Source organism: Fusarium fujikuroi, chromosome FFUJ_chr01 (assembly GCF_900079805.1).
Source record: "Fusarium fujikuroi IMI 58289 draft genome, chromosome FFUJ_chr01".
In the NCBI taxonomy this organism is placed as follows: Eukaryota; Fungi; Ascomycota; class Sordariomycetes; order Hypocreales; family Nectriaceae; genus Fusarium; species Fusarium fujikuroi.
This window is the reverse complement of record NC_036622.1, coordinates 2,131,578-2,159,044: the sequence shown is the minus strand read 5'-3', so window position 1 is coordinate 2,159,044 and position 27,467 is coordinate 2,131,578. Positions and strand designations below refer to the sequence as shown.

Here is a 27,467-nt window from a genome sequence, read left to right as displayed (position 1 = left end):
GGCTACTTAGGGCTAGAGGCTCTTTAATGCCTAGCTATATCTATAAGAGGAGTATAAATAAAGTTAGAGATTCTAATAGAAATATAGCAAATAACTATAATTAACTATAATATATATAAAGTAATAAAAGCTTACTAACTGGTATACTATGCTTCTTAAGAGTTAGTTTAAATTATAAGTCTAGAAAATTAAATAGCTATAAACTTCTACCTTATACTACTAAGATATATAGGCTATAGTTTAGTATAGATATTTATAGATAAAGTATTAAGGTTTATTTAGAACTATTATATAACTAATTAAATAACCCTTACTATCCTTTTAGCACTAAAAGGCTTTTTAAATATAATAAAAGTATAATACTTTAAGAAAGTAAAGGTAATTAAATATAATAATAAGATTATAATAACCTATTTATAAGTATATACTAAAATAGTTTAATAAGGAATATAATATAAACTATTTACTTTAAATATATAGGCTTAAAATAGTAATATAAAAAGAGTAGTTATAGTTATTATCTAAAAAAGTAAGGCAATAAAGGTAGATATAAAAATTCTAAAATACCTCTAGCCTAAATTAATAAAGGCAGCTACCTATTTTTATAACTATATACTATTAGTTTAGAGATAGTATAAGTTACTATATAAAATATTTTACTTAAAGTATATAGCTAAGTAGTTAGTAAAATTAAATCTATTATACCTTAAAGTATATAGATATAAAGTATTTATATTAATAAAGGATATATAACTGCAATATAATAAATTATATTATTAAACCCCTAAAGGGTAGATTAAATATTTAATAAGATATATATTAAGTAATTCCTATAAGATCTAAAACCTATTAAATAAAGAGGTATTTTTAATATAAGATATTACCTTTAATAAATATTAATACTTTAATAGAAATATAGTAACCCTTTAAGATAACCTATAGGCTAAAGATCTAGCAGTAATAAAGAAATAAATTAAGGAATTAATCTTACTTTAATAAACTTAGCCTAATTTATAGTAAATATATTTAGTAAATAAAGAATTAAATAAAATTATTAATAAAAATATAGAATTTATAAGCCTTAAAGCTAATAACTTAATAAAGGCAGGTAAAGAATTAAAACTATATACCTAATTTAAATTTAAATTACTATTAATACTTTTAGAATTACTTTTATTAGGTTTCTTTTATATAATAGAAAATAATTTAAAGGTAAAAAGAAATAGTAAGTTAATAAATAAAACCTTTATTAAAATATAAATAAGATATTATATTTTATTTAATATAGTATTCTTAATAGGGATACTATAATATAAAATATATATAGGTATCTAATAGAAGACTTAAGGTTATAAAAGTTAAGAGAGTCTAGCTAGCTTTAAGAACTTATTAAAAAGAGGGAGCTTACCTTAGCCTTTAAATTAATTTAATATAGGAAAGTAGGAGGCCTAAAGAGATAGGATAAGCTCTATATTAGGTAAGAAAAAGAGGCCTTATATTAGTATATATTAAAAGCTCCTAAAGAGGCTCTCTAGCTTATATATTAATATAAAGAGTTATCTATATTAGGATATAATCTAAAAGGCAGAAGAAGCTTATTTAAAGAGCTATAAACTCTCTTAATTATAGATAGAAGTAGCTAAGATTATAGTAAAAGGTTATTAAATACTTAAATATTATTAAGTATATATCTATAAGTTAGATAAATATAGAAGATTCCTAAAAATTAAGGTAAGATTAGTGGTTTAAGGAGACTAATAGGTAAAGAATAGTTAAGATATATATATAGCTATATTAGCTAAAATATCTTTTAGGGTTTTAATAGTAATTATAACTAAATTTAACTATAAGATATTTTAATATAATACAGTTAATATATTTATATAATTAATATTAAATAAAGATATATATATAGAAATGCTAATAGATTACTAAAAACTTAATATAGTCCTTAAGCTATAAAAGGCATTATATAGACTTTAAAGGTTACCTCTCTTATAGTAAAAATACTTTAAGAAAGGTCTATTATATATAGGATTTTACTAAATACTTAATAAAGACTATTATTAAGTTTAAGGCAATATAGTATTTTTCTTTTATATAGATAACTATATCCTTTATTACCTAAAGGAATAAAAAGAAAAGGTAAAAGATTTAATAAAAAAGTTATAAGAAATATATTATATTAAAAGAGGCAAGACCTTATAATAATTTTTAGGCATTAAGGTTATAAAAGACAGATTAAACTGTTACCTATAGCTCTCTTAAGCTATATATATTAATAAAATATAATAATTACTTTTAGACCTCTTATTAAAATATAAAGTAATTATCTTAATAGTATAAAAAGAGTTATTATTATATATTAAATTATTAAGCCTAAAAAGTATAAATAGTTATTAATAAAAAGTAAGTATTATTATATATACTATAATAATAACTTATCTAGATATTGCCTTTATAGCTAGCTAATTAATAAGATTTAATTAAAACTTAAGACTATAATATTATAAGGCAGCAGATAGAATACTATAATATCTTACCTAAACTAAAGATTTAGCCCTTTAATTTAAAAGTAATAATAACTTTACTATTAATAGGTTATTTATAGCCTTAAATATAAGCTTTATTAATAATTTAGTAAACTATTAAAGCTTATAAGCCTTTATTATATAACTATTTAGAGAAGTAATAAGCTAGTAAGTAAATAAGTAAGATACTATAATAATATTTACTATAAAGGCAGAATTACTTACCTTATTATAGGCAGCCAAAAAGGCTATCTTTATAAGCCAGTTTATATCCTTATTATAAGTTAATCTAAAAGATAAGATCCCTTAGTAAGGCCCTATTAAGCCACTAAAGGTAACTATTTAATATAATAACTTATAAACTATTTAATTAATTAAGGAGGAATTAGTTAAGCTATATATAAAGCTATAATATATATAGATTTATAACTATTAGCTAAAATAAGAAGTAGTAAATAAAATAGTAAATATAATATATACTTTATTAACTTAATTAATAGCTAATAGCCTAATTAAAAACCTTACTAATAAGAAATTTTAAAATTTTCTTAAGTAATTAAGGCTTACTAAAATTATAGTAATTAGATAGTAGATAGAAATTATTTTAAATTAAGTTATATAATAGAATAGATACTTAAAAGATTTAATTTAAATTTATTATCTTTAAAAAACTACTAAAATATAGAAAGGGTAAAGCCTTAATAAATGCTTATATAACTAACGCTAACTATATAATAAAGACTAAAGAACTAAAAACCCCTAATTAAATTACTTAAAGGTATAGAGAGGCTTAGTGGTGCCTTAATAATAGATAGAAGTAGACTGGCTAAGATAATTAATAGAAGTAATATCAGTAAAAGTAACTAAAATATTAAAAATAGAGTTATTTAAATACTTATTAAATAAAGTATAAAAAGCTAGCTTAACTTTAAATATAAATAGAAGTTTATTATAAGTCTCTTTACCTTTAATAGAAATATCTTTATAGATATTTAGGTAAAGGATTACTAAATAAAGGCAGGTTATAGTAAAAATATTATAAATATAAAAAGGCATTATAGAGGTAACCTAAATAGATACTTCCTTAAAAGTAAGTTTAATATTACCTTAAAAATAAATTAATTAAAAAGTTAAAAAAGCCTTAATAAAAAATATATAAAAATAAGGCACTAAAGTGCCTAAAGGTCTTAAAGAGATATAATATTTTAAGACTAAATTATAGTAACTAAAGTATTATTACTATTAGAGGTAAGGTTATATATATAGTTAGTAATTACTTATTAAGCTATACTATAAGACTTAATTGCAATATAGGCCTATTAGACTTAAATAGGATTAAGTTCTTTATTAATAAAATAATCCTAAAGGCACTTAATTGCTAGATAGTAAGCCTAAACTGTATTAAAGTACTTATAAAGAACTAATAAAATATTAATAAAGATTTAATAATTAAGGTAAAGAAATATATATAAAGCTATATTTCTTTTAGTTATTAATATAAAAAATATAATACTTTAGTAAAAGGCTAGTATAATATTAAAAAGAGAGATTATAGTAAATATTATAAATATAGTAAAAATATAGAATTTTACTAAAAGGCTAATTAATTAATTAAACCTTTAGATTATAAATAAACTTTTAGAGAATATTTATATAAAAGTTAATATAAAATATAATAATAAAATTATTAAAAATTATAATTAAAAATTTTTAAAAATAAGTAAATAAAATATTAATAAAAGCTTACTAAAAATTAATAATTTTAATAAAATAAAAAAATATAAATATTAAAATCTAATTATTAAAATAATATAAATATAAATTATTTTATAATAGTTTACTAATATCTTATTAAAGTAATATAATATAATACTTAAATCTTTAAAATTAATATATTATTATTAGAATTATTATATACTAAAGAGGGATATTAAATTAAAAGAATAAAATAATTACTTATATTTAGGTAAAACTTTAGTAAAATACTAGAAGTTAAGGGATTTAAATATAGAATTTCCCCTCTTCTAAAAGAAAGACAATACACAAGTTTTTCCAACATATAACTGTTTAAAGTATATACAAATTGGGTGGCTGGGTTGAGAATGAGGTGGCCAGTCTGTGGGGGTGGCCGGTCTTTGGGTGGGGGACGTTAGGTAGTATTCCAGACACACAAAGGGTACGGTGTACTCTGATTTATGTGAGACTACCTACCTCAGTAAGTACCTACTAGGGCTGTAGCTGACAGTCGTCAAGTCACTGTGACGAGACCTTCTCCTCTGAATGATCCAAGCTACCGCGCGCCAGCCCGCTCACCCGCTCCCGCCCATCGTTCAGATCGTTGACTAGCGTCAGTCTGTGCTGAGAATACAGTGTGTCCCCAAAGGTTAGTAGGTGAGGTTAGTACCTAAGGAGGGCACGGTTAAAGTGCGTAGGCTGGCTGACCCTTCCAGGTTCCATCCATTCATTCATTCTGTTTCTCGTCTTCCTACAAACGAGGGCACGGCCTTTGTTACTGGTGATAACTGACGAGCATCATCCTCGAGTCAGCAACTGTTTTACGTAGGTGGGCAAGTATACATCAGTATTTCTTCTGCTATATACCTATACTAGCATAAGGTCAATAACAGTACTGTACATAGCACAAGGAGAAGAAGAAAAAAAGCAATCCTGTATAGGTATGTACCAGGCCTTACAACAACCTAGATTCAATTTTCGTTTCTCAGGACAACCCCCATTCTTCTCATCCCATATCCATGGATCTTTACCAACACATCTCCACTAACTACACTGCTATATACTACCTTACCTATACCTTACCTTAGCCACTACCTCTACAGTACTGTATATACCCCCTGCACTTTCATCCACCCATCAATCAATCATCCTCCAAATCTTGACCTGATCAGCAGAAACAAAAAAGAGGCGCCAGGCTGGTATTTCTCTGGCATCCAATCTAGCCAATACACTGCGGCATGGCTTATGCTGAAACAAGGAACTTCGATCCCCCACCTAACCCACGGCGATTTCCCGGGGACCTCCAGTGATCTGCCCCCCCTGGTCTTTGTCCCCGAATGCTAAATGCGGGCAGCCACTTTAGGTTTTCTAGTTGACCGAGGGCCTAAGGTAAGGTATAGGTAGTTTCCCTTTCCTCTAGGCAGGTACCTACAGTGGTAAGTACAGTACGGAGTATCTACCTGCTGTCGAGTTTCATCATTTATCATGTTTGACCTCGAGTATCTCACATTCGACCAAAACAATGACCACATTCCCCTCCACAACAAATCGTTCGATCTTATACCGCTCATTCCCATTCTCACTCATGACTCTGCTTCGCCGCAGCCTAGCTAACCCTTGCCTAGACCTCCTCTCTGGGTACCTACCTACCTAGGTACTGAACTGTGCTGTACTTGCAAGTTGCCTCGTCCATCTCAGCTCAGCTGCTGTCGTCCTGTCCCTGCCCGGCCGCACCCTTGCTAGCATGACGCCTCACTTGTACTCGACATAGGCCACAATTCATTGTAGGTAGTCATTCCATAATATACACATACAATAATATACGATACCCGTTCCTCGAGTTCAGTTCAGTTCGGTTCGGTTCAGCCCTCAGCCCCCATTCCCATCAATCTCGACACTACCAGCCGTTTGACGCCAAAACAAGGTCCCAACCACTGCTTACCGCACTATTTTGCCCTAGTCCTACACGATCTGCAGCCCACTCCCACTGTTAAACGGACTGCCTATCCCCTCGTCTTCGCTCTAAACTGGACCGCCCCCTCCCATCCCTCCATCGCCCATCTTGCGGCGTTTAAATCAGAGACATTTCCGCCTCCTGTCTCTCCATGAAAAGCAAGCAATCGCCAACCTGCTAGACCGCCAGCGCGCTTCTAACTAGCACGCGATCGGCCCCGAATCCAAGTCAGAGCCATAGCCCAAGTCTCTCTGGCCTCTTCAGCCCCCCTTTTGGAACTTGCCTGTATGCAGAAGCCCTCAGCTCTGCCTCGACTCGCTAGCACGGCCGTACTGTAGAAAAGCTTCAGCTTTCCCCTTCGCTCCGTCACGGAGCTGGACCTTGGCCTCACGATGCGCCGCTCCGCTCTTCATATGCCCAAGAGCCGCCTACGAAACAACCCCCCGCTGCCCGCAAATACAACAGCCTCTATTGCCGGTTCATCTGTAGACGTTGTTGGGGCTCTCCTGCGGGACGAGGGTTTCCAAGCTGAGCATCGTCAACTTGCGGACTCATCCACAACCAGCAGCGCCTCTTACAATAGCTTCAACGCCCGCCCTCCTTCACTACCTCATGGTAGCCACCCACAATATAATCCAACTCTCCTGCCCAGCACAGCGGAATCATACAACATCCCTGAATTCACGGCCGATTCGCCTATGACAGATGCGTTCCCCACCGAAGACAATACCATCTCCACTACCAAGACACCTACTTTCGCGATAGTGACTGACGGCTCTTCTACTGCAATCGCCACCGAGTTCTCAGACCAGAACAATTACGACCAATTCTCCTCCAACGCCTATATCGAGACCTATAATTCTGAGTCTGAATCCCCGGATTCCGAGTCCGACCCAGATCAAGAGCATCAGGACGGTATTGATCTTGATTTGGACACTTCCACCCACCCACCTTTCTTGGGCGACTATTGGACACCCCCCACATATCTCGACTTGGACTCTGACCATATACCCTCTTACCACAACGTGGATTATGACATTGATATGAGCGACAGCGAAGGTGGTGCTCCTCTCGACGACGCATTCGACGAACTTGGACACTTCACGGACGACCAGTCTATTCTATCTGAGGAAGACAATGATGAATCACCCCCTATCAATCACTCAACCAATTATATTTCACAATCCGCCTTCCATCCGCCCACTATAGTTGATGATAACGACCTAATCATGAATTCTGTTCCGCCTCCTGCCCCATGGGGCGATGTCTTGACCGAAGACGCGGCTGCGTTGGAGGACAATGCGCCTTCTGTGCCATCAGAGGCCCTAGGCCAGCCACTACTTAGCAACCCCAACCCGACTATGATTGGTTCTCACAATCTAGGCCTGGTTGACTTTTTGAGACACTGGGCATACCAAGCTCGTGCTTCCTCCTGTCCGTCCCCCTCACGGGTTCACGCCCCCTATCCAGAAGACATTCGCCGTCAAGCAAATGCACACATCCGCGATGTTCAGTATAAGGACCTTCAAGGCGATGACTATGATATACAGGGCTTGGATTGGGCATCCATGAACACTACTAGGGAGTATGCGCGCCAAATCCGATGTGCCACTTTCCACAATTATGTCAACAAGAACGGTTCAGATAGATGGAGCGTAAGTGCCAGTTACCTTTGAATGAGTCTTGTCAGCTGACCTCAAATTAGCCTCACATGGACGACGCAGCTATCTCCGCGACTCAAAACTTTATGAGATTCAAGAGGTTCCTTATCCGCCAAGATGTCTACCTAGCTCATTTTCAGCTACGAAGCGTCCTAGCATGCCCATCAATCTCACAAGCCTACTACCCTGGCAGGAGAGGAATCAACCGAATAAACCCTGTCACGGGAAAAGTAGAGCTCGTGCTTAACAACAGTCATATACATGGTCTGGGAGCTCTCATCTCTACCCTTGATGCAAACCACGGAGCCATGTTTGCAGGCACTTTCAATGGCGAATACTATCTCAAAAGCCTGGGTTCGGAAGACAAGAAAGACTTTGCAGAAGGTGTCATTACTACAAATACGGGAGGTATCACCAACCATGTCCAGATCTACCAACCCCGGCGATCTTCTGGTCCTGTTGCTGCCATTGCCAGTAATGACGAGGGATTCCGCCTTCTGGACCTTTCTACACAGAAGTTCTTGATGCAGAGCAAGTATCGATTCGCACTCAACTGTTCGCGTATGTCACCTGACGGCCGTTTGAGAGTCATGGTCGGCGATGACTTCAAGGTACTGATTACCGACGCCGATACCGGCGAAATTCAACAGGAACTGTCCGGACACCGCGACTATGGTTTTGCCTGCGATTGGTCCGATGATGGGAGGACAGTAGCTACCGGTTTCCAGGACATGGGCGTCAAGGTCTGGGATGCTCGCCGTTGGTGTGACACGCGGGGTGTCAGTACACCTCTGTGCACTATCAGATCTGATATGGCTGGTGTGAGAAATCTGCGCTTCTCTCCCGTCGGTAGTGGCGAGAGAGTACTCGTTGCTGCTGAGGAGGCCGACATTGTCAACATAATAAATGCTCAGACTTTTAACAAGAAGCAGACAGTCGATTTATTCGGTGAGATCGGCGGCATTGCATTTGCCAACGGCGGACATGAACTCAATATCTTGGCGAGTGACCGTCATCGTGGCGGCCTCCTTCAGCTTGAACGATGTGGCCGTACCGCCGAGCCCTATTTCTTCAGTTCCTGGAAACGATATGTCGACGGCGACACCGCTGATTGGCGCCATAAACCCGATGAGTTTACACGCAGCGGTGAATGCTATCGTCGGGCTCCAGCTTCGAGGGATGCCTTGCCGATTTTCTAAACCATTCCCGATGGCTTTAAGCACCTTCGAATCAGATACACAAAGCGTCCTCGTGTGATTCACAAATTATCTTTATACTTGCTTGACCTCGCTGGTCACTCTCCATCATTCGAAGCATCTTTCTCCTTAGCGTTATACCCCTTTTGTTCTGGCTTATCATATTATGATCTGTTGAGAAATTACCATTGGCCATTCACAACACGTCACTTTCTATATAAGTGGCGATGGTTTACAATATGAGGACAAAACCTACACAAACCCTCATTACAGAGCTATTCGTCATGGGCTTCATTCATCATTTTTTTAATTTTTTTTTACCACCGTCATCGTCCTGGGGGCTCAGGGCAGAGCCCGTTCACTTTGTTTGGGAGACTATAGATTCAGGACATTGGCGACGGGACCATCATTTTTGTGGACATAGTACACATAATCAGTGGGGTCTTGAGGCTTGGGTTTTATGACACTATTAGCGGGACAGTCTGTACTTGTGGGTAAGTTTTGGGAGACAGGAGTGAGATTCAGTCAGCCGTATATCTATATACTTTGCAAAGATGATATCGAATGACTACGTACCTACCTAATATGAACATCACTGTCTGCATGCTCTCTATTCCCTTGGTGGTTACACGCCACATCTATTTCAGTTACAATATCAGTCAAAGTATGAGGCTTGTTCCACATGCTCAGATCCAAGACATACACAAAGTTCGTAAAGCACCGGTGATTGCCGATACAAGTACAGTCTCCGAGACACGCGTGTCTCATCTAGTCCTTGACCTCTAGAATGCTGGTGAATATTCGAAGTGTGCCAAATTGAAAGCTGTGTTAGAACTACGATAGCTTCATAACATACTTTTCGATTTATTTATTGGACTTATCACGTCCACTTACTTGTTGTAGCTCCTATGTTCTTATTGTTATAGGTCTCTGCTGAGAATGCAAAGCCGGTTGGGGTGTAGGACCGATATCTTGCTCACTTGTGTATCAAGCACGGCTGTGATATAACGTTGATCGCTTTAATGAGGTCCTGCGTTTCCAATTCTTCGAGCTTGTCATCGACATGATCATATAGTCACATAATCTCTTATTCTATGGGGTCCAAATGGTTGAAGGTCTGGATGTCTCATATATGCACCGGCCGCTAATGTTATTGGCTCCTTAGTGACTGCTATGATACATCCGCCATGAGCTTACTCTGCAGAGACCTTGTTCTTGTTCATAATGTGTCAGGTAGTTTGAGTTTTCAGTCGCGTGGGGGTTTGGTCGTCAGTTGATACTAGGAACAGACGACATTGGATAGGGTTGTGTATACGACAGCTCATGAGATATAGCAGAATGGCGATTGAAGATATACTAGTAAATTACAGCATTATGAAGCAGAGGCTGAATGACAACCCGGCTATAATATAGATCATACATACAGATCATCTCTCTCCCAAGAAAAGGCTTCCGCTTACCCCGTCGCTCAAGAGCCGTAAAGACGCGTCTACCGTAAAAAGGTGCTGCCGCAAATAACACATATGGAAAGATGACATAGTAACAAGAGTTCACATGTCGTTTGAACAGTGGAAGAAAAACAGGATTCATCAAGAAGGTCGTCCTCGACCGCCCGACCAGATTCGTTTCCCTCGAATTATTATTGTACGTATGCACACGTGCAACAATGCATTGCCCCCTGAGGCGGATGTCTGGAGTTGACCCGAGAGATAGAAGACCGTCGGCTTTCGGACTCCATTCCCGAAGGCTCTTGTTGGATGTCAATGATGTGAATCACCGCATGGACGGTGGCGAAAAAAGAGAAGAGGGTTGCACGAGGAAGAAAGAAGAAAGTGAATGGCCGGGCGGTGTTGGTCATGGATATGTACAACATTCAGCATGCTCCAAGGGTTGAATCGTACAGAGGACACTTGGGCACGCTGCAATCAGAACCGGAGTATCCAGAACTGCTTAGTAGCCGGTGAAAGAAGAGGCGCAACCCCAGCTTCGCTCACAGTTGCAAGAACCAGGCTCCTTCCAGAGATCATCCTCGAAGGAGAAGAAGACGGTCTTGTCACCGCAGCTCTCACGAATGGACTTGATAGCCTTGGCCTGCTCAGACTTGCCAGGGCAGGCAACGCCGTTGCAGTTACCGCTTGAGGGCCAACCACACTCCAGGTTGATGACATCGTTGCCCTTGCAGATACCACGGAGGATCTCAAGTTGACCAGCGACGAACTCACCGGCCATGTCAGGGGTAGTGTTGGGGTTGAAGTAAGGGTGGATGTTGGCACCGGTGACATCAACAATATCGCAGATAGCACCCTGAACATCCTCACGCTCCCAGATGTCGAGGGTCTCGGCGATTGTGTAAGGACCAGTGTAACCAGAGCACTTCTCCTTGACGACAGTGACGAGCTCCTTGAGCTGCTGGGGAGAACAGAACTTGTTCATGATAGCCTCGTTACCAACGGTGAAGAGCTTGACCTGATCCCACTGAGCCCACTCGGCGTAGGCGTCGACCTGAGCCTTGATCTCGGGGGTTTCGTAAGTGCAGCCAGAGGCCTTGACAAAAACACCAACGATCATGTCAATGCCGTGCTTCTTACAGGCGGGAGCAACAGTCTCGAGGGTATCGCAGTCAGTGGAGTAAGATCGAATGATCTGGAAACCAGCCTCCTTGAGGGCAGCAATGTCCTTGTCAACCTGGTCGGCACCCTTGCACTTGCCGGTAGAGGCAACGTAGGGGGTGTAGGTAATACCGTAGTGGTCGTTTCCACCCTTGAGGTTGCCAGGGCTGGAAGGCTTCTTGGGTGCCTTGGGCTTAGGGGCCTCGGAGGGCTTCTCGTAGACGGGCTTGGTGGAAGCAGGAGTCTCGGGAACAGAGTAAACAGGGGCCTTGGGAGTCTCGGGGACCTTGCTGGGGACCTCATAAACAGGCTTGGTAGGCTGCTCCTGCTTGGTGACCTCGGGCTGGGACTTGGGAGCCTCGTAGACAGGCTTGGTCTCCTTGGGAGGCTGAGGCTTGGGGGCCTCGGGAGCCTTGGTGGTAGCTGGAACACCAGACTGAGAGTAAGGGCAGACGTAGACGTAGTCGGTCTCGGTGACAGTGACGACCTGCTCAGGGGCGGTGTAAGTACCAGGAGCGTAGCTGGTAGGGACAGGGTAGACGATAACGGTCTCCTCCTCACAGGTCTTGGTGATAGGAGCAATGGTGTAAGTGCCAGCAGATGGGCAGACGTAGGTGGTGGTCTCAATGACACTGGTAACGACACCCTCGTGCTCGGTTTCCTTGGCGTAGGGGCAAGTGACGGTGGTCGCAGTCTCAACGATGGTGGTGACACCTCCCATGGTGTGGGTTCCAGCAGGGACCTTGGTGGTCTCGCCAACGCAGACGGTGGTGGACTCAGTCACGGTCATGGTGGTGGCAGGGAACGTGTAAGTGCCTGGAGTAGGGCACTTATACTCCTCCGGAGTCGGGACGGGGATGACCGGGACGACCTTGGTGGTGGTAGGAGCAACGGGCTTGGGAGCCTCATAGGTAGGAATCTCATGAACGGTGGTGGGCTTGGGCTTGACGGCCTCATGAGTAGTTACAGCCTCCTTGGTGGGCTTGGGGGCAGAAGGAGGGTTGGGGACAACTGAACCAGTGATTAGTGTTTATACTACAGAATACCGATATATTGACATACGAGTAGGCTCGCCATAGTAAGTAGTCCAGATGGTGGTGCAAGTAGGAACGCAGACCTCTCCGCCACGTCGGAACATCTCATGAGCCCGGCGGTGGTGAGGGTAAGCGGCCTGAGCACCAGTGGCCATGGCCGCAACGGCGGCAGCAGCAAGTCCTCCTTTCATGTTGAAAAAAAAAAGCTCCAAAAATTCAAGTACTGTACGTAAATGTGAGAGTTTGTAGTTGGCGTAGGAAACGAATGCCCGCTAAAAGAGTGAAGCGGTTAATGGTATAGAGGAAAACGAGAGGACGAAAGCGAAAATTAACGAGATGCTCTCTAGATTCGCGAAGGATGGAACCGTGAGGGAAAAGAAAAAGCAGAGAAAAGAACAGGAGGAGAGCGGCATATTAAGAGCAGATCGACTGTTATTGCCTCTACCTGCAACCCGGTCTGTTTTGCCTTGGCTGCAGTGCCCAGAGGGTCATGGCATTGACAAAGGATGGCCCTAGTCGAGAATAGCGGTTTAGATGGTACCTGACATGATGCAAAATAGCGGCGTCTGGAGGCCAAAACTCAGGTACCCGTTTGTCCCTGGCCTGTTCTCATGTGCCCTGTGCCTCATGAAATGAGCTGGGGTGCTAGTCGCCCAGTCCCAAACGTGGACCATTGTTGGTGCAATATGTCTATCATTACCTTGACAGCGCTAGAGACCCCAGCATTTGGCCGGGGTTATGGACGAAAAGGAGAAGGCTGTGGAGCACAGGGCACGATGCAATCTCGTGGGTTCAACCAGCCCAAGGGGCATTTGGTCACCTTGTCGATGCCATGCCTCTCCCAAATAAGGTGGTTTAGGGGGGTCGAGTGTTCGAGACCAATCAGCTAGCTAAGCGGTCAAGGTTGCCTCTGTTGCGAGAACCTGTGTGAATAAGAAGCGATATTAATCCAAGGACGAGGCTTCTCTGACCGTTGGTTGGTCACTTGACTATTCACAAGGGGAATCGAGATAAGTTGACCTCGATTGAGATGCGCGATTGATGTGAACCCCGCGCGGGAGATGAGCTTTCAAGTTGCGCATCATTCTTAGAATAGTCTATAACATCTCCAAGGTAGAGTTACCTCCAAGGACTGCGCCCCAGTTATCGCGGTATCTTGATTGAAAAAATTCATTGATACAACGATCCTCATGTCATGCCGATTCTTGACTCTGTTCGCCTTTCGAAATTCGAATCAGTCGGTTCATCGGCGAGTGGGGTCAAGAGATTGTTCCTGCATCTGCCATGGTCCCCCAATTTACCTTAGCGGAGGTGGCTTCGCGCTTGTGGACCCAGGGGTTTCCGTTCAGGCGTTCTATTTGTTTTAGTGACGCTCAGCGAGTCGCCTTGTCGTCACTTTCTCTGAGCCTTTGGCGTAATTAACAGCTGCTTCGTATTAGCAACGGGGCCAGAAGTTCCTGTCTCAAAAAACCCACCCCCCAGCACAACAGATATCTTGCAGCCTCCATGTGCGGGGAATTAATAGATATAGTAATCCGAGAAAGCCGGGGCAAAAGCTTGTCGGTCTGTAGTCGGGTTCTCGCTGGTCGAAACAGCTAGGCTTAATGTCGGAACCTCAATCTTATAATTGCACTTCGTATTCACCGTCACATCGCACGGCAGTTCGTCTTGCCCGCGATGCTCTAGCCTTTCCAGCTTGTGATGGGCGGTACTCTGCGATGAACCGTCAGTTGGCATCAAGTCAACAGACAGTGAATTGACTGATGTTCTCGTGTTTCGGTGATCTTCTCATTCGTATGTAAGACTCTGGATCAATAGCAGCCCCTGTATAGGATTTGCAATGTCGATCCATCGAAATCATCTCTTGCCCAAATGAAATCGGATGTGAATCTCGCGCGCTTCTTGGCTCCAAGCCATAGTTATTTAGGCTATGCTCGGCAGCCGGACAGAGCAGGGTACCCTTCCAATTAGAGAAGGTCTTTATCTTGAGACACCTCTCAGAATGGAACTACTCGCCATTAGCTAGTTCCGGGCTGAATTGATTGTCGACTTGGATTATTGCCAATAATAGTAGCGAAGTCAATGCCTTTTAAATCGAGCCCCTTTTGCTGATAGGTTTCCGTGAAGCTTGCGGCGAGACGGGGGTCAGCAACATACATGCACGGATGCAACATTTAGGTGGTGGTATTCATGATGAGTGATTGTACAAGTCTAAGTTCAGGTACTCAGGCAAGGTAAGGTGAGGTCGTAGACGGAGCCAATACCTTCTCTCAGTACCTAAGGTAGGTAGGTAGCTTCTTTACCTACTTACCTTAAGTCATCGAGAAATCTATGGGTTCCTGGTTGGTTCTTGCCCAAATGAATGGCTACCTACCTAGTAACCTCAGTTAAAGTGGAAAGCGCCGTGTCATGTGACCTCGCGATTGTGAAAGTTGCCAATACGCAGTACCTCAAGTTAGTAAAATTTTCAGCCTCGCGTCGGCTCCAAAATTTTGAGTTGTATTCGCAATAACCTTGCTTAATACAGGGTATTTGTGATATTCTGCAAAAATGCTGCGGTCCGCAGGTCGTCCGTATGTTTGCTGCAGATGTCTTCCTAACTGCCCTAATGGATTGCGATCTTCTTTTTCTACGCCTTTGCAGTCCTCGAGTGGACGTTATAACGTTCGTTGCATCTCGTACTATGTCTAACATGTCATGGACTAACAAATCTTAGTACGCTACCTCAACCAAGAATCGCCCTCGGGGTGCCTTTGGAAAGACGAACATTCCCACATCTCTTCCCAAAACTTCTCCTGAAGTAGACAAGAGGCCAATTCGGCAAAGATTGCAAGAATGGGTTGCTATCAACGACCCTGATAGGGAGGTAACCCCAATCGTGCCGGATCTTACATTCTGGAACACTGTTACCAATAGTAACACGCGTCCTCAATCTACTGGCTCATCTGAATTGGATAATTTCAAGTCTGATCCAGTGAGTATGGTGAGCACAGATGAGAGCTACAGTAAGGAGGATGCCGAAGTTGCCATTGTTGGGCACAAGTCCCATGCTCCAGGCGATCTTGTTGAAATGAAGCAGCCTGGCTCCCGGACACCCTTATTTGCTATATACTTGGGGTTCTTTGGTCAACGGTATCACTTTTATACCAATACTGGAAGATGGGTGATCAGCATGGGTTTCTCGGCGCTCTTCTCTGTGTCTAAGTTCACCGCCGCCAAGGAGCTACAGCCAATTCTTTCTTTGATTCCTCTTAATGCCACGGCGGACGAGTACGAAGAATTGCGGAAACGAGACCAGGGCCCGGGGCGAGACGCCGGTGCTCATCTGATCAACAAAATGAAGACATTCATGTCGGAAGCGGACGAGGCCTTCCAGACAAGTCTTAACAATTTAGACAGGGCAAGATCACTAGTCTCAGATGGGAAAAAGACCAAATATTTGAGTCTGTTCGAGCTTGCCGACTTGTTGTTACCCAATTCACTAAAAAAGGGCCCTCAGTTTCCTCCTGCTGCTTTGTACGCAGTTCACACAGCGCTCTTACGAAACGACTTCATCTTTAGGCCATTAAGCCCTTCGACTGACTGCCATCGAAAGGATCATCTTTTCGAGATTTTCCCATATCAGGATTTCATGATGATAAATCGAGTGACTCTCATGATCCGTGAGTATATTCACCTAATGGCAAAGACGTCAGGAAATATGACGTCTTCTGATATGTCGGAAACGGCATTTGGTACTTTCATTCTCAAGGCAAGACAAATTGTTCTTGCTAACAGAGAGAAGCGTTCGTGGACACCTTACGGAATCCTCGCTCCGACTAAAGGGGTCACTCTTGAAAACGGTGAATGGTCCAGGAAGCACATGGAGTTCATACGCTTTCTTGAGTGGTGGGCAAGCTACGACTTGTTCGAAGATTCCTCACACTTCCACGCTGATGGTTCTCTCATACTGCGAGCTCTGGGCCTATATGAAGGTGCCGATCTGAATCAATCTTGTGCATGGACGTTCCTACAAGAGCTAGGGATAATCCCGCCATGGGAAATACCGTCCCGCTATAAAGTCCGTTTCCCTGAAGTCAAGATACAGAGTGGAGGCGGCCTTATTCGAGAGACTCCAGTTAGTGTCGAGGAATCAACTCGACCAGACGCGGCGAAGGATGCCAGACGAGACTGGGCCGACGCCCCTGTCTTCTGCATTGATGCCCCTTCTACAATACTCATTGACGATGGTATCTCTTTGGAAAGAACAGACAAACCTGACGAATTCTGGATTCACGTGCATACAGCCGATCCAGCATCCGGTATTCGACCCAACTCTGAGCTGGGCAGGTTCCTCGAGCTGATACCTGAGAATATCTACCTTCCTGGTCACTTTCAGGCCATGCTTCCAGATGATCTAGGTCTGGACAATTCAGGAGACTACAAGTCGGGTAGTTTGGTTGAACAATACTCGCTTGCCGATGGTCGACCAGCTCTGACCTTCAGTGCCAGGCTTAACGAGAACGGAGACCTGCTGGACTACAAGATCGAGCCAGGTACTTTGCGCAATGTCAAGTACCTGGATCCAAGAGATGTTGCTGAGTTTTGTAACGAACCTCCACCCCCTCCAGTATCTGACCAGACTCTTGTTGTTGGCGAGCCACCTAGCAAGTTGGACGTGGCACCAAACCGCCCCTTGATGTCAGCCAAGGAGTTGGATGACAGGAGCAAGGAGGACCTTTTGATCCTTTACCGTCTGTCTCAGGCTCTCAGGAAAAGGCGTCTTGAGAAGGGGGCATGGCCTGTTTTCTTGCCAGGCGCTTCCGTTACTGTGGCTTTCGAAGATGTCCCTATGGAGCAAACAGAAGGAACTAAGGTCCTGCCAGCTGACCCCTACATCAAGGTCGGCTACGATGCATTCAACGGTGCCTCTGTGGTGAGTAACACAATGGTGCTTGCCGGTGAGATTGCTGCTCGATGGAGCTCTGACCGAAAAATCCCACTACCATACCGACGAGACGCCCATTCGCAGACGAATAAGACCAAACTTCTCGAATACGCCACGAAAGAGCTCTACCCTCTGCTCGAGAAGGGCATCGCTCCATCAGGAGCGCAACGCCAGGAGTTGACACGCTTGACTGGTGGGATCGAGATGTCGACAGAACCCGGCTCTTATTTCATGCTCGGTCTGGACATGTATACCAAAGCCACTTCTCCTCTTCGCCGCTTCTCTGACCTCATTGTCCACTGGCAAATTCACGCAGCATTGGCACATGAGCGGCAGGTGAACCGCAGGCTAGACCCCAAGACTGATGATCTGAATGACATATTGCCATTCACGGAGGAGACACTCCCCAACACGCTCTCACTGTTGCGTATGCGCGAGAGAATGGCCCGGACTGTGTCTCGCGGCACCCAAGAGTGGATGCTCATGGCGGTTGTGCGGGCCTGGCAGTTTGAAGGGACAGCACCGAAGCGCATGAGTTTCACAGTTGATGCTCGTTGGAAGCAAGGCGTGTCCGGTCGGGTAGACCTATTCGATATGCCGGCCCTCTTATCCACCGACGGTATCGATGGCCTCGTGCTCATCAAGGATATCAAGGTGGGCGACAAGTTCGAGGTTGAGCTGGCAAATGTCAACGTTCATGCTCGCAGCATGTTTGTCAAAGCGCTCAAGTACTATCCAAACACCCGGGCAGAACTACATACATGACGTTAACCAGCCGGCACTCTCCCCGGACGCCCCGTCCCTGGCCCCGGCCTCGTGAGCTGCGCCCCAGGGTCTTCTTTGGACTTCTCGAAGCAAGACTTTGTTGGGGTGGAAAGAAACACTAAGTTTGAGCGTCACCGCCTTGACGGCGAAACCATGGCTTGCAGCGTCGTGAGTGAGATTGGCGGTGTTTATGTCTCACATCTCTTTCCTCTGTGCCCATGCTCCAACGTCTCTCCGCCTTTTTCTCAATGGCTCTCAGCAAGAAGCCATCGATTGACGTGGAGTCGCCCATCTCTCCCCCGCATTTTTGCACATCCCATCGAGTTACCCCCTGCGTTAAAAAAACAAAAAAAAAAAAACATGGGGTTTCTTGCTAGAGACTTGATTGACAGAAACCTTGGCGTGGTCCTCCGGGGTGTCGTGCTGGAAATGCACTGTACGATACCCCATTTTCACCATTTTAAGGGGGGCATAGCTGACGACAGATCTCCCCCTTGCCCGATGCACGTCACTTGTATCATACCTGTACCATATTTTTCCATGACCAGCACAAACTTGCGATAGCTTTGGAAATCAAAAGCATGAGATGTACAGTAGATCATCCATTTATAGAACCACATGTTAACAAAATTCCGTCGATGCCAATACCGCATGTCGCAAGTGACCATCGACGGAGGTCTTCCCTTGCTGTTAGACCATAAGCAACATCACATCCTCGGCTAATAGCCTCACGGACGGACACTCACACGACATCCTTTCAAACAACCCATATCCCTGTCAAAACATCCTTATCACGAATTACAGCGTCTTTTTTGACATACTAGACATTCTTTGGCACTTCGCTAGGGCACGTGGAATGAGGTCACGCGCCCAGAGAGAACAGACCAGCCTGCGTCCTGTTTCCCCAACAATTTCGCTGCTTTGCATCTCAATTGGTGATCGGCATAGACAATGTGTTGATTGGACCGTTTCGTAAGCTGCAGTTCGGATGTGGCAAAGTCGAATTTTGTCTGTAAGAGGTAAAGGCTAGAACGACTAAGTTTTCAGGGCCAGTATGATCAGCAAGGGACGGCGAAGTCAAAACCCTCATTTGTCCCCTGTCAAGCTTGCTTATTGACTTGCATCGTGTTGACGAAATGGCTATGGGGGAGCATGCACAGATTCTCATTTGGACAAGCAATCAGATGGGAACACCATATTATTATATCATGAATGCTTTTGTGTTGTTTTGTAACGGCTTCCATCCGGTCCGCCTGAGTACGTCGAGATGCGACCCCCTGTCTTTTATGTACATCCAATTCACCAACGCACTGAAGACCCGGTCCTGTTGCCATTTGCCGTTTGTGTCCTTCTTCTTATTCTTCTTCCTTTGTTTAAATTGTCCCTGTCCTGCCTGGCCTTGACCGTCCCTTAGAGTCGCCGTAGTCGCCGAAGAAAATCAATTAACCCCATGGCCTGTACCCTTCCCTTTCCTGATCCGTCCATAACCGCCCGAGGCCGCCTGTGATCCGTAGTACCCACTTGCCCATGGGATATCATGAAGTAAAAAACAAAAACCCTTGCCACCAAAGAAAGACGGGAACAAAAAATTATAACGCCGAATATCGTCCGGGCCTGTGACCTCTGAAATGGGCTTTTCCCGTTGCCCCGACTTCGTAGTCGGATCCCGGGTACCGGGGGCGTCACGGGGTAGGTTGAATCCTTCGTAGAAAGAAAAGCCTGAAGACCAATGATGGCGCCTTGGTGTGAGCTGCCTGAAAAATGGTCCTCTCCTTTGCCGATGAAAATCCCTCGCAGTCACCCCAGCTCTTCCACAATAAACACGGTGCTTTTCTTGAGCCTTCTCATCTCCATCCATTCGTTGTTACAGACCGTGTATGAAAGATTGGAATGCGATTCCGGGGCCACTTTCCAAGATGTCGTCGTGACATTGGCACAGGCTGCCTGTCAACAAGCCTTTACTTCGTAATAGTTGCAGTAGTACGGCGGGATCAATGCCAATTATCTCCGAAATTCCCGTATATAGATGCGCTTTTTTTTATGTTGTCATGGCGTCGTTTCAGCTCACACTGAGTGAGTCACAAGCTTATAAGCTTGTTCAAATTCCAATCGCGTCGCTAAAAGAAAGTCGAACGCTTGTGTATCCATTACTTCCTCCAGCCAACGTTCCAAATAACGTGGGCGATATCACGGGCTGTATTGACTGTGTCAATAACTCGGCCGAAAATGCCGTCTCCGGATTGTATTTCGCCCTCCTCATAAGGCATAAACATACCAGATGGTGTGCGTCGCATGCCCGCAGGCTCCTCACAAAGACTGCCTGACGAGATGGATCTGCTCAGGCCTCCATTGGCACCTTCGTTGGGAGGTGATGCCCACCCTGATCGGGGACTTAACAAAGCGTCGTCAAGGCCAGCATCGTGGTCTTCCTCGCCGAAAAAGAACTTTCCTGATTGTTTGGTAGGTCGTAGTGTCTCCTGTGAAGATGAAGGAGACATGAGAGGGCTTCGGGAGTGCTTCATTGCAGTCTCTCGTGGCTCAGGAGTGTCTTCCCGATACTTGAGGGTGGTGGACGGCAGCATGGCAATTGTCTTGCCTTCAGCAGCTGGTTTTGACTTCATAGTCTTGCGTCGAGAAATGGGTCTCTTTTTGGTCCTGACTCGTTTCATCATCACACCATCATCTGAGTCGCTGTCTGAAGCAAAGTGCTCATCAATCATTTCATCCTCATCTTCGCCCTTGGCTTCAACAGCTATGCATTGCTCGACTTGCTCATTGAAATGAATGTGTTTTCGCTCAGAGTTGGGGGAAATGATTCCAGATGACTCGACTGAAGGAGCAACGCTGCTGCTGTCTCCGCTCAACCGACGTGATGCGAAGGGATAGGCGAAGTAATCTGTTGATGAGCGACCAAGATGGGGTCGAAGAATTCCTCTTGTCTCTTGGGCCTTGACAGCTGCGGTAGCCTGCTTCAATAACGAAGCTGTAGACAATGATCGCTGAAGCATAACTTCGGACATGCTTCTCTTCTTGAGGATAGGCTTCTTGTTGAGGTTGACCAGTGAGTCAGCTTTGGATAACGACACGCTTGAAGGCTCCGTATGCGTAGGATGGAGATTCTTGGGTCCTGACTGTAATGGGCCGTAGAGCCAGGTGACATCACAATCTTTGAGCCTAGGGAACGTAAGCATTTTAGTAGAGTTGGTGGGGATATTCTGAGGGATACAAACCAGTTGAGAGATTCGGGGGAGATAGTCTTGAGGTTGTTTTTGGCCTTCATCCAGGTCCTCCAAGAAGCATTTTCTAGCCGAGCACTGTTGGGGAACTCCCCACGTCGAGTGACGACATATCGCCATGATGACCAGATATCCTCCTCTCTCCATTCATGAGATAGATAATCCACCTGGCGGGATGGTCGACTTGACACTGCAGTGTCATCCTCTGCATGTTCGGACTTTTCATGTTCAGGCGTTTCGGGCCTTGATGTATCATCAGAGACGTCTTCAGAGTTCTCGTGTTCCGCGGGAGAGACAGTGTACGAGTCGCCGGTCCGGGGACTGGGCGGTGGCTCTAGGTTGTCATCATGGTGGATTTCAGGGCGGATCTCTTGGTGGACATAAAACTTCTCCTGCGCAAAGGATGGAAACATGAAGTGATCTTCAGGTGATTCAGCGAGTCCAATGTTGTCGTCGTAGTCAGAGGCAATGGAGAGATTAGTGGCAGGAGTAGATGCGTAGGAGAGATCGACAGAGTCGGCGTGGATGGTACGGGGAGACGAGGGAGCAGATGAAGAGTTGGATTCGGCGTAAGACTTGGATGCAGGCTTGTAATGGTCGCTAAGGTGAGATGAAGTGGAAAATGGTGAATTCGATGAGATGAAGTTGGAGTGAGAATGTGAGCGTCGTAGGCCGGAGCCGGTGAAGTAACCGTTGTCGTCGGATGGAAGAACGACAGCCATGATGGAAGTTTGAGGAAAACCGAAGGAATCTTTGTCAATGCCGAAGCACCCAGGAAAGGTGAAATTGGGAGGGCTCGAGGTTAGAGACTCATGGGTACAGACGAGTGCAGAGGCAATCAAAACGTATGTTAGGTATGCTATCGATTTGAGATGAATTGACGAGTATCAAAGATCTAGCGTGGGCACGAAGTATAGAGAATAGGATGGATTTCACAATGTGGGTGGGGGGCAGGCTTATAGCAGTTTGTAGTTGCAGGCGTAGAGTCAACCTAAAGAGCCCGGACAAGTGCTTGAGCAAACAGCAGGCGATAGCCGTAGCCGGGGTCCTTGGAGGCAGGTGGACAGGTTCTGTTTGGGGCTAGTTTCTAGCGTACTGTACCGGAGGAGTACGTAGCGTAACCCGGCGCTGGTGTTGTGGGTGTGTGTGTTTTCTGGGCGTGTACTGTACGAGGGTTGGATGGATGGATGGAGCGATGGGGATGGCAGGCCAGGGATGAGCTAAACCTGGTCGAGGCGTGGTGGCGTTGAAGCGACTGAAGACTTCCCCCAGACCCAGTTGCGGTGACGAATTTCGTGGGGACCGTCCAGGTGTGGTCGAGTCCAGTCAGTCAGTGTGTGCTTCTGCGCTCGCTGGTCACTGTTCGTTCGTTATGCACTGACACTTCGGTCACCGGCCGGATAGCGGAGTCTTGCGCCCGCTGCGATGGTATTGGGCAGACGGTTACAGTGGGTGTTTAGCGTAGTGGTTGGTGGTTGAATCTGCCCCCCAGGTTCGGCGAGGTCCAACTGGGTAGTTGTTGAAAAAAAGGAGGAGGAGGATGAAGTTTGAGGAATGAATAAGTCGCAGTGATGGAAGACGATGAGAAGAGTACTTGGTAGGTAGGTTTATAGGAAAGGTGAGATAGTCAGAATGTATGGCGAATCTGAGAAAGAGCGGGGATAAAACGAGGGAGAGATGATGGAATAGTTACCCTCGGGGAGCAAGAAAATACCGGACCTTGATATAAGGTGTCAAAATAAACTCAGCAAAAGATATCCTAAGTTTATGTCAAGTTACCTAAGTCTTTTTGTCATTTAGGATCAAGGTCCTGAGTTTTCTTTCCTCCCCTAGGGTACCTAGGTAAGGTAGGCACTGATTTGGGTTTGACTCTGTGGAAAGAAACGGGCAGGTCAATCAATCACTCAGGTCACTGTGGGAAGAAGGAAGGGAGGGCGGGGGAGATAAGAAAGCCACCAGAGACGGCCTTGACCTTATGCTCGAGACCGCAAGTCAATTGCTACCAAAATTATAGTACGGCAGTACGGCAGAGTACATTCCTGCTAACTGAGGTGCTTAACTTAGATAGTAGTCCAAGGACATTGACGACAACATAAACTCTATCATGTCAAGGGACCGATGAGATGATTTTGGATGGCGCTCAATCGCCTACCTCCTCACTAGAAAGAGGACCTTTAAACTTCAGAGAACGATTACGATTGCGATACAGACACAGACACAGATGGATGTAGATACAGTGCCGCTGCGGCTACTGTCAGATTATCGGTAGTTGGGGGGAACGGTGAGGGGAGTGCAGTGTCGCAATACTGAGGTGACCAACAGAGACCGACTGTATGTATTGTAATTATATTGCTGCAACTCAACTCATGAGCTACCGCGACTAGAGGTGTATCTATCTGCGTTGCGACTGGCGGGTGAAGACGGGACCCTTTGCCTAGATCCAATGATCTTCCTGATATCCGATCCCATCTTCGGGTACTCCTCAATCTTCCCCAGTTCAGCGGCACCGTGTTGCAATAGCTAAGGTAAGGTAGGTGAGATTGTGCCCAGGGCTGGTCGGTCAAACATCAAGGCTTTGGCGAGCAGTACGTTGATCCCTTTTGGTGTTTAGCCAGTCAGCCAGTTAAAACTGCATCCATCTACACAGGTAAGGTGAACGTATCTATCTACCGTACCGTATATGCATGCATGCATATGTACTCCACACGCATGCACGTCCAGTATATGCTAGAGATGGCGACAGAAGTCTAGGCAAAAGTCTCATTCTCAATCTATTTCCTAGACCAAGTCAAGGGAGACTCGACAAGTATCTAGAATTTCATCTTTCATCCACAGCTCTCAAGCACCTACCTCAACATTGGCGAATGTCTCAAAATGTCTGACTTGGATGCTCGGCTTGCAGCGATGAGCCGCTGGGGTAACGAGGGTGTCTGTCGTCCTCTGTTTTGGAGACTGGTGTGAGGACCCTGAGGGGAAACAGTACGGATACATACGTATCATGAATCTGTCTCAGGTTACTCTCATATAAATCCCGACTCTACCTACAGCTACAAACGTGTTAGTTGCAACGACTTCAGGAGCGATATGGTCGAGATCGAGAAAGTAGAGACACGGAAAGATAATTCAGCCCGATGTGATCGAGGTTCATAGCTCGCCCCCCCCCAGACGTGGGGTTGTCAGGGAATATCCTTTCAATGTTGCAGAGCAAAAGTTCGTCCGCTCGTTATCAGAGCCATACAGTTCGACAGTACATACATACAGCTCCGGTGCACCAATAACTATAATCTTATAAGGTCGCACGCAAACTCACGCCATTTCAAAAGGTCGGTTGGCAATTCCATCCGTGGCATCACAACAGCCAACTCTGTACAGATACACCATAGGGACTGAGTTGCTGCTACCTGCGCTGTAGAACAAGATGAGAAGCCTCAGAGAAGGGGGGCGTGGGGGGTGTCTCTTAAAAGCGTGGGAGGTTCCAGCATGGGCTTCCAGCCAACATGGGGGCGCAAGCGAGAGGAGAGCGGTTGTGATAGAAAGCCTGAGAGATTTTTAACGAGTATTTCCATCATCATGGCTGCAAAGAAGCTGCCGTGCCTGCGCGCGTACATATGTGTGTGTCTGTGTGTTGGGCCATGCATTCCCGAAAGCAATATGATGATTCCCGTAAGCATCATGCTCTCTCAATGATACACCGGGTAAAAAGTGTGAGTTCGGAACGCGTAACAAACCCTCTGCTCTACTCCGTACAGTAGACGTATAGTGTAGTCTGAGTCAACCAAGAGGTCAAGTTTCGGACATCACTCTGTTGGCATTTCTCCAACCCATGCCGCAAGCCAGTCATCGACACTTGAATTCAGAGAAGGGTATCATTTAGTTAACAACCAACGCAAATGAACCCAACGCGGAAATCCGCCAGACAGCTCATCCCTTGAATTGAGTTCATCTTCACCCGCCCTGACTTACCGTTTGTAGCTCTTAGTGCAGATCAAAGAGGCTCAAACCTAGTTGGTGAAACAATGGGCCAGTGGAAGTATGTATGTATATACAGATGTAAATGAGTATTATCATGTTTCTGTTTCTATCTTTAACCGATAAGAGCCTTTGGTGGCTGATGCAACGTGATGTGGGTTTCTACGAACCAAATTGGTGCATTGCCCTCATAATAAACTCCACTGTACTCCGTAAGCATTTCAACTCTGCCAAAAGTTGATTTTCTAACCACGATAAAATGTAATTACAGCGTAGGCTTGACCCCATGACCATCATGTGAATTGCGAGGGCCTTGACCTTGACCTTGAATCGTATACAATAAGATGAATCAACAAGGTTGTTTGCGGGGTTAGAGCCCAACTCCGTGAAGCAATTTGCTTCGAAAGTAGATATCCACTCGGGAGAAGCGACCGTTGCAAGGGAGAACAGGATCCCACTCTCTGGTAGCGAGCGGCGATAGCTTGGGCTTGGGCTTGGGCTTGGCCGTCGACCATCACGAGCAATGCAGAATCACCAGTCTGTCTCCTGACGGACAGGGAGGGCCACAACGGTATAAGTTAGGAAGCCAGGGGAGTGCGCGTGATCAAACTGACTGAGACGGACGAATCCATCCCAAGTCCGTCCTTGGTGAGCCTCACCCTGAACAGCAGGACGACATAACAAGCACGACATTTGAGTCCGTCTATGCGACTCATAAGTTACGCGCCTTCAGCTGGTCCGGGCGTAGGTAGATGTCTTCCCTGCTCCTTTTCGGCTTAATCGAAAGTCCTCGCCCCCGTTCCTGATGAACCAGGAACAGGAGACATGAGTCTCAGTCTCATGTGCCAAAGATCCAGAATGATCATGGAGACCGTAGACTTCGACGAGCAAGATATCCAGTATCAACACCAGCACCTCACCCAGAAGAGGCTCGAGTCACGATGACTTCACCTATCAGTTCGGCTCGACTCGCGGTTAAAAAAGGCAACTCCATACTAAGACTCTTCATCCCCCCATGCCCGTAATTTCAGCCTCTTCTGGCCCCCCGTTGGAATGGGCTCGGGTACCAGATTCGAGACAGCCGGGGCGAAAGCGGAGTCCGTGGAAGTGCAAAGCCTCAGCAACAGGACAGTGAAAGAAGAAAGAGTCAGGGTTAAGTCAGGTACCTTAGGGGGTGGTTCATTGGAGGGCCCAGCGGAACGGTCCAACCTAGACAGCCGACCATGTCCCCCGGGGGCCCACGGATAGTTCCCCCGAGTAAGACGAGAGCCTTGTATTGGACAGACAACTTAGACTTTTGGGCCCTAACAAGGGGACAACCACAGCCTAATGCTAGCAAGGGTCTATCAGCCAGTCCAGGCCAGGAGAAGCGACGGGAGGGGCAGGCAGAGGAACATCGTCGGGTTGGCTTTTCTCCTAAATTTTCATCTTCCATTTTCCAATTTTGCCCTTCGCTTAGGCTTTTCGCAACTGCCCGAGAACAGAGCGGGGATTATCGAGGGCCGGATAAGTTCCAGAAGCTGCTCACGCCCCTGATCATCCAGAGGAAGAACCAGTTTTATTTCATCTTAGTGTCATCGGCGGAATTGATTGGATCGGATGTCATCGTCAATTCCCCAGAGAAACCCCGAATATGAGACCCAGAGGCAGGCGTGATAATCAATCATATTAACTGGGAAAAAATGTCGAAATTTTTGAGCCTCCTCCTGATGAGATCCACTCCACTTACAACAGCAACCACACGACCATGCGTTGCTTTGCCAAACAGTTGGTTTTTTTTTTCTTTTCCCTCTAATGCCCTCACGCTATGACATGTCTCACTCAAATGCAGGGCTCTGTCTTGACCAGGCT

General features: G+C 44.8%; 4 protein-coding genes; 2 read left to right on the top strand and 2 right to left on the bottom strand.

Annotated features, from left to right (window-relative positions):
- Positions 1-6,611: 6,611 nt before the first annotated feature.
- FFUJ_01446 (related to vegetatible incompatibility protein het-e-1) lies at positions 6,612-9,079 on the top strand (the record flags this gene model as incomplete). XM_023578617.1 has 2 exons in its annotated part: positions 6,612-7,874; positions 7,925-9,079. 2 exons carry the CDS (start codon positions 6,612-6,614, stop codon positions 9,077-9,079), a joined length of 2,418 nt encoding a protein of 805 aa, XP_023424124.1.
- Positions 9,080-11,026: 1,947 nt separating this feature from the next.
- FFUJ_01447 (related to beta-glucosidase) lies at positions 11,027-12,910 on the bottom strand (the record flags this gene model as incomplete). XM_023578606.1 has 2 exons in its annotated part: positions 11,027-12,696; positions 12,748-12,910. 2 exons carry the CDS (start codon positions 12,908-12,910, stop codon positions 11,027-11,029), a joined length of 1,833 nt encoding a protein of 610 aa, XP_023424123.1.
- A 2,359-nt stretch (positions 12,911-15,269) lies between these two features.
- Positions 15,270-18,411, top strand: FFUJ_01448 (related to RNA-splicing regulatory protein phosphatase CYT-4, mitochondrial; the record flags this gene model as incomplete). XM_023578595.1 has 2 exons in its annotated part: positions 15,270-15,383; positions 15,436-18,411. 2 exons carry the CDS (start codon positions 15,270-15,272, stop codon positions 18,409-18,411), a joined length of 3,090 nt encoding a protein of 1,029 aa, XP_023424122.1.
- Positions 18,412-20,558: 2,147 nt separating this feature from the next.
- On the bottom strand, positions 20,559-22,369 carry FFUJ_01449 (uncharacterized protein; the record flags this gene model as incomplete). XM_023578584.1 has 2 exons in its annotated part: positions 20,559-21,585; positions 21,642-22,369. The coding sequence occupies 2 exons, from the start codon at positions 22,367-22,369 to the stop codon at positions 20,559-20,561; spliced, it is 1,755 nt and encodes a 584-aa protein (XP_023424121.1).
- Positions 22,370-27,467: the final 5,098 nt, after the last annotated feature.